General features: G+C 37.9%; 1 protein-coding gene across 1 annotated transcript; it reads left to right on the top strand.

Moving 5' to 3' along the window:
- The first annotated feature begins 115 nt into the window (after positions 1 to 115).
- ddx18 (DEAD (Asp-Glu-Ala-Asp) box polypeptide 18) lies at positions 116 to 11,665 on the top strand. Its single transcript, XM_077727808.1, has 14 exons — positions 116 to 362; positions 2,130 to 2,306; positions 2,388 to 2,507; positions 4,362 to 4,497; positions 4,945 to 5,045; positions 5,155 to 5,354; positions 5,815 to 5,929; positions 6,941 to 7,080; positions 7,152 to 7,313; positions 7,400 to 7,552; positions 9,204 to 9,317; positions 9,377 to 9,433; positions 9,525 to 9,702; positions 10,928 to 11,665. The coding sequence occupies exons 1-14, from the start codon at positions 257 to 259 to the stop codon at positions 11,071 to 11,073; spliced, it is 1,905 nt and encodes a 634-aa protein (XP_077583934.1). The 5' UTR covers positions 116 to 256; the 3' UTR covers positions 11,074 to 11,665.
- The last annotated feature ends 3 nt before the right edge of the window (positions 11,666 to 11,668 follow it).

Below are 11,668 nucleotides of genomic sequence, written 5' to 3'. Positions count from 1 at the left end.
ATCTTTAACACCAACCCCCCGATCAAGTTTTTCCATTTTAAATTTCACTGTACAATTAAATCCAGCTAAACTAGTTCATGGCAGTTTATCACGTGGACGGTTAGAATCATCAGGCATTATGCACGGTTACCATGCAGGGTCTTTGATATTTTTATTCAGGCAATGCCGAGGTTAGTCCGAAGTCAGACTGTTTCCGTGGGTCTTCTTTTTATTTCTGCTAGCATAGTAAGCAGGCACGTGTAATTTTTCGGTCATCATGGCCGATTTACAGATGAGGTCTATACGTAAGAAAATAGAAAAAAGAAACGAAAAATTCAAAGAACGCAAACTACTCAAAAAGCAAGCAGAGGCGGAAGAATCTGGTAAGCCAAGTTCATTGTCTCCATTGAATTTTCACTCCATTATCTAATCGCCAACACGGCCCGACACATGTTACGCGATACAGCAAAATGACTTGGCTCTTATATTTCCACAGCATAGTCGATTTATTTAACCAGGTAATTCATAGTTCAGTTCACAATTTGCACATATAGTAGTTATGTTTATAATGTGAAACTTTGTCATTTATTCTCCAAATTATGGTGTTCAATTGTTTTTATGTTGCTGGGAGTTATGGTACTTTGTCGATATTTATCGATTACAGGCATTTCAAACTCCTTTTTGTCGCGGCCAAATAGACATGGTTCTCCTCGTTACGCCGTCTTGATTGCGAGTTTCTGTTCCTACTGACCCATCACTGACACTTTAACCAACAAGATTTCTGCAGAAAACAAGAAACACCGGATTGCTATCCACGCATTGCACTTGTAGGACACCAGATTGGTGAAAAGGTGGCCTCTTTATGGGTTGGAATGAAAACATGCACCCACTGTAGCCCTTTGTGGAATAGTTTGAGGAGCCCTGACATGAGGCTTAGCTTCATATGACATGCAGGTCAACCTCAGCCAATTGCTCCCCTTTAATGATTGTAATTCTCATTTATAAACCTTAAAAACATAACGCAATATTCAAAATTTTGCATGAGCCTGACCACTTGACTGATTGGTTTCATTCACTGGTTTGGTCTTTTATATGCACTATAGAAACCAAGCTAATCAATTTTACATGGTTTGGTTTTCGACAAATGATTGCATGTTGCCTGTAAGTGTTGCCCTTTCAATGTTTCCATCATGAAATGGGTGTCAGTTAAGGCGCACATAGATTCTTGTGGTTGTCTTAGAGTTGAGAGGATTCACCACTGATTTCTCTGACCAGACCAACTACAAGTACATGTTTTTGTGTAATTTAAACAAATTTAAATTAACTTGGATTACGATGCAGACACACTCAAAAATAAATTTAATCTAACTTTACACTAAATTTAATTCTAATTTTGTATTCACGTCAAAATATTCCGAAAATGATGCACCCAAATGTCCTCACAATAGGATAATGCACGACCACTTGCCAATATATATATATAAATATATATATATATATATATACATACATATATATATATATATATATATATATATATATATATATATATATATATATATATATATATATATATATATATATATATATATATATATATATATATATATATATATATATATATATATATATATATATATATATATATATATATATATATATATATATATATATATATATACACACATACACATATACATATATACATACATATATACATACATATATACATACATACATATATACATACATACATATATACATATACCTATACCTATATCTATATCGAGATAGAGAGATAGAGATACAGACACATAGACACTAATTAAGTAATATATACTACTCGTAACAGCGATCCCTCCGCCATTCGCGCTGAGTGACGGAAAAAAACACTGAAAAAAACGCAATGCTCCGTCCTGTCCTCGTAGGTTTCTGTTATACACGAAAGAGATGCGGCAAAAAAGACAGTGTGCTAAAATCATAAACAGCCTCATGTCTTGGCCACCATTGCTTTCTTGCATCTAGAGATAATTATTTGCTCGAAAATTTACTCCTATTTCGAATTGCTCGTATGTCGGGGTTCACGTATGTCGAGGTACCACCAATTTGTCAAAAATGTCCTATTATGATTAATTCAATATTTTTTACAGTGAAAGCAACTGTTGTGCTAGAGAACGGCTCCCAAGCAGCATCAGAAGATGAAATAGAAGTCGTTGGGGACCAGAAGCAGGAAGACGGGTCACTTGCCACTCCAACTGGTGTGCAAGGAAGCACTGCAAAACAAAAGAAAACAAAAAGAAAAGTCCCTCCAGCTATAGAATCACCAGGTAACACAAATCTGAAGATGTAATTTACATTGTGTCCACTGATTGTCATCATTGTAATGGATGTTACCAACCTAATCATAGCTGAGAAAAAGTCCAAAACTCAACACGAATTAAATGAGGAGGATGCAGGTGATGCTGTCAAACCAGTGGAGGACCTGGAGGAGGAGGAGGATGAACCTGAGCTACCATCTGGTTTGACGGGTAATTATGATTTTCCATTTATCCATTTTTTTTGGTACCACTTAGTCTGACTGGGGTAAAGGACAAGCTAAATCTTGTCCCATTTCAAGCTTTTTGAAAACAAGACGAGTGATGATTTTGTATTATTAGTGTTTAAAACTAACAGATTGGATTTGGGAATTTTACATTTGATCTTTTATATGCACAAAATAGAAACCAAGCTAATCAATTTCACATTGTTCGGGTTTCGACAAATAATTGTATGTTGCCTTTTGTGTTGCCATTTCAATGCTTCCATCATGAAATGAGTGTCAATCAAGGCGCACATAGACTCTTGTGGTTGTCTTACAGTTGAGGTTTCACCACTGATTTCTCTGACCAGACCGACTGCAAGTACATGTTTTTGTGTCGTTACATGTATTGTTATCACGATAAAATAAAATAAATCAGTCGATAGGACAACTACGGCAAGCAGCCCCCGACTCTACTATTTTCCCATAGATAAAGTACTGCGCAGTGACTGCTGGGATATATAAGTAAATATATAAGTAATAAGTTTTTTGTCAATACAGTGTTCCCTCGCTTATTGCGGTTATTGCGGTGAAAATCATGTTATAACAAAAAACAGTAAAATATGTTGTTTCAATGTTATATTTGTATTATTTTTATTTTATTTTTTCCCCAAAAAAATCTGCGAAGCTCTGAGTCTGCGATAGCTGAACCGCGAAGTAGCGGGGGAACACTGTACACCCAATGGATTGTGGCCTGGCTGACAGCCTTGGAATAGTTACGCTAGCTACTAGCTAGCTACTATTTCCGAATGGATTGTGGCCTGGCGATCGGCATCAACACAGTTGAGAACCATGGCAGACAGCTTTGGAATAGTTACGCTAGCTACTAACTAGCTGCTATTTGCGAACTGATTGTGGCCACCTGGACGAACGTATAAAACTCGACGTTTTTGATGACTCATTTGGAGAATTGTTCAATTCGGACACAGAAAATTAGGACTTTGGTGAATTTGTGGGTGATGACGATGTGAGTACATTGTAAAATGGCTAGATAAAGTACAACCAGGCTCAGTTTTGCTTCCGTTGCCTTTTTAAAAATGTGTTTTTAGCCCGAGGGTGTAGCATGCATGTTTAAATTGGTGTATTTTTGCCATGCCTGGCTGCGCCTAAAAAACGGTGCGTCCTTTGTGTATTTAAAATACAGAAATAGCACTCATTACTGACATTGCAGCTAAAAATACCATGCGCCGTATAGTCGTGAAAATACCTTTTTTTTGTTGTTGCTTCAGTGCTGAGTCCTAGTAGCAAGAGTGGCTTCCGCTTACGAGTATCGGTGTGGATTTTCACATTTTTATTTAACACACGCTTCCAGCTAGCATAACAAACGCTAGCCTAGTGCCATGCTAGCGCCTTTTCCGACCAGGCGCCCTATGGATTTACAAAAAACAGAAAATATACCCGCAACTGAGACTGCGCCCTATCATGCGGTCCGTTTTATAGGTGTGAAAATACGGTGCCTATTTTTGTGACCACTTATTCATGTTGACTACTTATTTATTTATCACTTAATTATTGATTATTTATTTGTGCACTTCATGGTGAAGCTTTAAAACTCATTATACTTTTTAATGGCATTCTATTCAGCATGTCGAGTTTTGACGTACATGCATACGTATACATACATACGTACATACATACAAACATACATACCTATGTTGCGCACATTAAGTCAAACATCCTTGGTATGGGTTAAATACAGAAATTGCACGCACAACTGAAACTGCCTTTTAAGTCGGTGAGCCTTATAGCTGTGCAAATACGACAATTGAAATGGAATTTAAAATTCTAAACTATTTTATTTCAGGAGCGTTTGAGGACACATCTTTTGCTTCTCTTGCTGAAATGGTGAGTGAAAGCACCTTGAAAGGAGTGCAGGAGATGGGCTTTGAACACATGACTGAGATTCAGCACAAAAGCATTCGACCTTTGCTGGAAGGAAGGTGGGCAACCATTAATCAAGTGTTCATTCGTTGCCAAATTGATTATACAAGTGAAATTTGTCATCTTTATTTGTCTGCCCAGATACTCTATAACAGGGGTGGCGAACAAGTTAAATACTGAGCAAAATTTTTAAACTGAGTCAGAGACTCGCTACGCAGTGACCTGCCAAAAACACACCCACAATTTAAATCACATTATTCACCATAACACTTTCTTCCCCCTATTTCTTTTTTAATGGGCCCTGATGAAATTGAGTATGTTTTAAGAGGGAATAAAAGTAAGAGAAACATGAAACGAGGCAAAAAGCCACTGTATAAAGAAAACATGATAAGAAGCATTCATTTTGGCCGGGAGTCACATGCGGCTTGAGAGGCCTATGTTCGCCACCCTTTCTCAATAAGTTTTAAAAATTGAAACAATATTTCTTTGATTTGTTCTTTTTGAAGAGATGTCCTTGCTGCTGCTAAAACGGGAAGTGGTAAAACCCTGGCTTTCCTAATCCCATCCATAGAACTCCTCTACAAACTCAAGTTTATGCCCAGAAATGGTAAGCACTACAAGTTGGAATATTGCACATTTATAAGGATTTCCCATCCTGTGTGTACTTGTGTCTTTCCATCTTAGTCAGTAGTTTTGATGTGCCCTCTGTGTCTCAGGCACTGGTGTATTGGTTCTTTCACCAACTCGCGAGTTGGCAATGCAGACGTACGGTGTGATAAAAGAACTGTTGAAGCACCACGTGCACACGTATGGCCTCATAATGGGAGGCAGTAACAGATCAGCAGAGGCCAAAAAGCTGGCAAATGGTGTCAATATCCTGGTGGCAACACCAGGCCGTTTGCTGGATCATCTCCAGGTATTGTTAATGACTCCCAAAAATACGCACGTATTATGATTGATTCAGACCGATTTTTTTCTTTGTCGATAATAATATTCAATCATGCAGTATAATGTTGCCAAATCATTTTTTTTACACCTTTGGCCACACGTTTCCATCTTTTGTTGCTGTTCAAAATCAGTTCGCTTTTTTTTTTTTTTTTTTTGTGACACCATTCCCAAGACTGTTTATGTGAAGACCAGTTATTCATGGGTATATTCTAAATTGATGCCACTATTGAAGAATAATTTAGGGCTAAGGCATGGATGATAAGACAATTTAAGAGAATGGTAAGTCACAATTTTCTTCGACATGACTGCTGAGGGGGACAGCGATCCCCATGTTTATTAAATCGTCGTGTCTGTCTTTCGGGATAAATTAGCATATAAGCATTATAGTTATAATTCCTTAAACCTAATGATGTTTTCAATATCCGCAGAACACACCTGGCTTTATGTTCAAGAACTTGCAGTGTTTGATTATTGACGAAGCTGATCGAATCTTGGAGGTTGGCTTTGAGCAAGAACTGAAGCTGATCATAAAGCTACTCCCAAGTATGTTTTATTTTTTTAATGTATTTGGGTTAGACACCACTTTTTACTTTTCTCATATTTTTTTATTATTTCCCCTTGCCAGAATATATATTTTAAAAAAAAAACAGACTAGGTTATGAAGGCCTTTTTTTTTAAAAGAAAAATCTTCGTGCAAAGAAGGCCTTCACGATATTGACAAGAGGGCCTCCAATTGTAGTGGCTGTTTACAAAATCTAGTAAAACCAAAATAATAGTAGCTTTTTTCAAGCGATAATGACCCACTTTTTAAAAAAATCTGTGAATTTGGCAATCGTCTTGGCAGTAGTGTCATATCCTTGTACCAAAGCATATTTGAAACAGAAAGGAAATGGTGGTCGCCATCTTTGCGTGCCAAAAACCTCTCACAGAAAGGAACTCCACTGAAAAGCTCCCTTACAGCGCATCCTGTAGATTTGATCGATTATCCAATGTCTCCCGAATCTGATTAAGAGGACTTAAACTAAAACTCACAATAACCAGTTTTTCTTTTAAATGATTATTTAAATCAAATGGAGAGGAACTATTTGCGTCCAATATTTAAAGTATTCACATTTTTCGTGTATTTGTAGATATTTGTACATAAAAGTATTTTCATATGCCTATAACTAATATTTAATAAATACACTTTTTGACAATTGTACTTGTGTACTTTGTATAGGCGAGAAAACATGTAGAATGCTATGTAATAATCATTAGGGTTATCCTTTTTTTATTATTGCACCTATACTATGGAATTTAATTTCCACCACATGCACAGAATTTAATATCATTGGTTGAGAAGAAACTAGGTTAAATTGCAATAGTTTCACGGAGAAATTAGACTCGATGGCACTATTACCTAATGCTACTGTGGAAGATTGCATGTGACTTCACTACCCGGGTGACGGTTGTGTAGCTAATCTACGAGGACATAACATTCGAGCGAGCAGATTTTGGCTGTGGGGAACCCGTTGATCCTACCGTCTGCTAATTTTAGTATTGTCTTTTCTGTAGAGAAAAGACAGACCATGCTTTTTTCAGCTACACAAACTCGTAAAGTGGAGGACTTGGCTCGTATTTCGCTGAAAAAAGAGCCACTCTATGTTGGGGTGGATGACAACAAGGACACCGCCACTGTAGATGGTTTAGAGCAGGTATGTTGATGCCAGGATTGGGCGCTGTTAAGAGGGGACTGCTTTTCCACAACGTACTCTCTTTGCTACAGGGCTATGTCGTGTGCCAGTCAGAGAAGCGATTCCTGTTGCTCTTCACCTTCCTGAAGAAGAACCGCAAGAAGAAGCTCATGGTCTTCTTCTCCTCTTGCATGTCAGTCAAATTCCACTATGAGCTCCTCAACTATATCGACCTACCTGTAATGGCCATTCATGTAAGAGTTGACTAACATTTGCATTCTTAACTTTGCCAATGAATCGCAGTCGCTGATTCGTCGATTCCCATTTTTCCAATACATAGGGCCAGCAAAAGCAGACCAAACGCACCACCACGTTCTTCAAGTTTTGCAACGCAGACGCGGGCATTCTCCTCTGCACTGACGTGGCAGCGCGAGGATTAGACATTCCGGAGGTGGACTGGATCGTCCAGTACGATCCTCCAGATGACCCTAAGGTCTTTTGATGAGTATTGTACTTCTCTTGTTAATTAATTTATCTTTTTGGGGGGGGGGGTATCTTGGTGTGAGGCCGATGATCAGCTTTTAGGTTTTTGATTTGATGGTGTTGATTGCAACTGACGTGATAAAAATGTTGAACAGTCCTTAACAGTAATGTTGAAGATTTTGTAGCAGCTTAAGAACCAGTTGAGGTAGACTGTAACAATAAGCTTAGTGTATGTATTTTCAATAACGGTAACTTCAAATTTGACATCCATCTTTCTGAGTGTTGTTGCCTAAACCACAGCAAGTTAATGGAGCATCGCTAGTTAGATAGACCTCTGGTGCTAACCTTAATCTAACCTTATAGTAGACCTGGGCATTCCAGTCCTCGAGGGCCGCTGTGGGTTACAAACGATCTAGCACAGACATTATAACTAATTAGATTTCTGCTGAAACAAGAAGCACCTGACTGCAATCCACTGATTGCACTTCCAAGATACCAGATTAGTGGAAAGGTTTCCTTTTATGGGTTGGAACGAATACCTGCACCTACTGCAGCCCTTTGTGGAATTAATTGGCCTGGTCTGCCTTAGAGCATACCTGTGTCCTATTTTATTTTGGGAACATTTAACAGGAAGTGAGGTTGTCCCCTCCTTATAATTCATTGACGTTGCTCCTCCAGTTGTTTTTGGCTTCTAGAAGGGAAAACACCTTTATGCTTTCGAGAGAGAAAATCATGTGTCCTCGTCTTATCTCACACACACAAAAGCACACCCCTGAAAAAGTGAAGTGTCTTTTTAGAGGGGTAATTAAGAATGACCAGTAAACACAGGTGTAAGGCAACCGCGCCTTAGATCACATGTCAAAATGATTCCAGAAAGGGCCATCACTCAGCCCTTTCTGTAATGAGTCTGACACCAGTGCCTTAGATCAGGGGTGGCCAAGTCCGGTCCTCGAGAGCCCCTATCCAGTCTGTTTTCCATATCTCCCTCCTCTACCACACCTGAATCGATTGTTCAACTCATCAGCAAACTGTCCAGAAGCTTCATACCGATCCAGATTATTTGATTCAGGTGTGTTGGTGGAGGGAGATGTGAAAAACAGACCGTATAGGTAGGGGCTTTCGAGATAGAACTAAGACTAAGACGATATTTTTCACCAATCTGTTCTCTTACAACTGCAATCAATAGATTGCTGTTAGTTGCTTCTTTTTCCAGCAGACCTCGTCATTGACCCCACTGTCTGCTCTGTTTTAGTAACGATGAAAACAGTCACCCAATTGTCCCTTTCTGGAATCAGTTTGACGCCTCTGACTTAGATGAAAGGGTGATAAAATAACTATAGAATGCGAGATGACTAGTTGCATCTTATAGTCCGTAAATTTCAGAATACAAAAGTGTTTTTTGTGTTGTAAGAATATATTTGCAAGCCAGCAACATTTTAAAGCGTAAGCTATTAATGCATACATGCAGTTCTAAATGGAGAATTGGCAAACTTTCAAGAGTCTGGTGCTTTTATGTGAAGAAAATATCTTATTTTCATTAGATACACAGTGTGGAAAAATCTCAGAAGTAAATGCACAATTAGTGATACAGCATAAAATTCTACTTTGTGTCTCCATCAAGTTCCTACAAACCAAAACAGTAATCTTTACTCTGCCCACAGGAATACATCCACAGGGTGGGTAGAACAGCTCGGGGCATCAATGGCATAGGCCATGCACTCCTGATCCTCCGACCAGAAGAACTTGGATTCCTGCGATTCCTCAAGCAATCTAAGGTATATATTTCCTGATCGTTTTCATGAGAAGGTAGAACATAACATACCGTGTTCTCCAGGTCCCCCTGAGTGAATTTGAATTTTCATGGAGTAAAATCTCAGATATCCAGTCCCAGGTAAAAATGCATTGTATTGCTATGACAGAGTACATGAACTTCTCAGATATTCAAAGGTGCTCTGTTCTGTTAAATATTTTTTTCCGATTAGATGGAGAAACTGATTGAGAAGAACTACTTCCTTCACAAGTCAGCCCAAGATGCGTACAAGTGTTATCTGAGGGCTTATGAATCTCACTCGCTCAAACAGATCTTCAGTGTCAAGACACTCGACCTCACCATGGTGGCTATGTCTTTTGGTTTCAAAGTCCCACCCTTCGTCGATCTCGGTATCCTTTTTTCGAATTTGACAGAGATATCTTTGGTAATTCAGAGCTGCCAACCTCTCCCGAATTTCTGGAGTTTACTCGGAACAAGCAACGCAAACCCCGGGACTCCTGACAACCTCCCTAAATGTAAATCCAAAAAATAGTCAGTTTATTTTTTTTAAGGAACCTACTTTAAAAAGTACCCAATTTCCAATTTAAAGCCCTTGAAAATTACACCATTGCTACACCTTCCGCCGTCTTGATTCAACTACACTGTAAACCAGATGAATTCGGTAACAAGTCCATTGTGAATCATCGAGTAATGTCCAATAATTCGTCTTGATCGCGTGACTTCAGTGTGGCAATCGATTCGAAATAAATTGCATAGGTAGGCTCTATCACTTTAACATTTTAGTTTTTGTTTTTTTTTATAAGGGAAGTATAATTAAGGCTTACTAAACCACCAGTCTTTTTTTCTTGTAACAAGTCATATCATTTCCGGGGTTTTTCTAAAGGAATTAGGAGTACATAGCACTGGTAAATTTTATCAGTTTGCCTGCTTGGGCTAAATGCGAAATGGATGGCAATTTAGGTTTATTGGTATATTTAGTTTATTGGTTCCTATTCGAGGAAGTATCCCACGTTGAAGCCATCTCCTAAAGGACGACATTTCCACTTTGCACAACATGCAAGTGTGGGTTATGGACTAGCTGAGAAACTTATGTTAGTAGTGTGGAACTTGGAATTTGCCAAAAAAATATCAACAAATTATATTTATCTTAATTTCATTATGCTGTACTTTTTAAATAGTTTGCAAAACACAATTTCAATTGATGTAAAACATGATACTAACAGTTTGATTTAAATTGTCCTGTTTTTTTAATTTTAATATTTTCTTTTTTACATTCTATTCATAAAACTCCGGAAATGGAAGAAGGATACTCCTGAAATGGGGTAGACGGGGGTTGGCAGTTCTTGTAATAGTTCAGAAATCTGTTCTCATCTTGAAACAGCGTGGCTGCGGTTGTTTGTCTCCTTGTGCCTGTAAGACTGAATCTGACATTTGCAACAGACTGGTAATGTAATTGGGGAAGTATTCTCAGTTGTCTTACTGGGTTAATTTAAGTATTAAAAACAGAAATGTCATGCAAGGAAAATTTTAACGTGCTTATGTTGCACAGCTTGGGGGTGAAGAAAGAACATTTTGTTTAAATACTGCTTTCCTTAACCCAACTTTTCTCCTCAGATTTAAATTCCAGTAAAGGTTCAAGGTTGAAAAAGCGAGGCGGCGGCGGTGGTTTTGGTTACCAGAAATCCAAGAACGTGAACAAGTCCAAAATCTTTAGGCATGTCAACAAAGGACGCAATGACAACAGGCAGTTCTCGCATTAATCGAATGAGCTAGTATACGAGTTCCTCTCTTTTCTTTCATTTGTACAATGTAGCTATAAACTTTCTAGGATTTCTTTTTTTATAGAGCTGCAGACTTATGATTCTGTAACCAAACTTTTGCTCACAAAAAGTGGTGGACATTGGGTTGAAATAATGAATCTCAAATGCATTTTAATGGTGAAAATGACTATTTATTGTGCTTATGACATCCATGCCAGAAAAGGCACTGATTTATTATTAGAAAAATTATCAAGCTTACACCATAGCAATGTAGAAATTCCGGTGTATGATTAAAGAAAATTGATTACCTGTCAATATAATTTCACATTTAATTTTATGGAACAGGGTTTCTAAGATGAGACACTTGCAAATTCCGGCGTATTTCACACTGCTATACAAAATTTAAATATGCTGTAATACTTTTGTAAAGGTCATCAGTGCTCAATACTTCACAGATAAGAAATGACCCCTGCACTCACTTATTGCAAACTTATTTTAATTACTGCATTTTGTCCCTTTTAACCCTGTATACATCATCTGCATTTATTTTCCCATTCATTCTTGCTTAAGTAATAAAAAAATATTTCTGAAATTA

The sequence above is a fragment of the Stigmatopora nigra genome, chromosome 11, assembly GCF_051989575.1.
Source record: "Stigmatopora nigra isolate UIUO_SnigA chromosome 11, RoL_Snig_1.1, whole genome shotgun sequence".
Lineage (NCBI taxonomy): Eukaryota > Metazoa > Chordata > Actinopteri > Syngnathiformes > Syngnathidae > Stigmatopora > Stigmatopora nigra.
The sequence above is the reverse complement of the archived record's forward strand: the minus strand, read 5'-3'. Positions and strand labels throughout refer to the sequence as shown.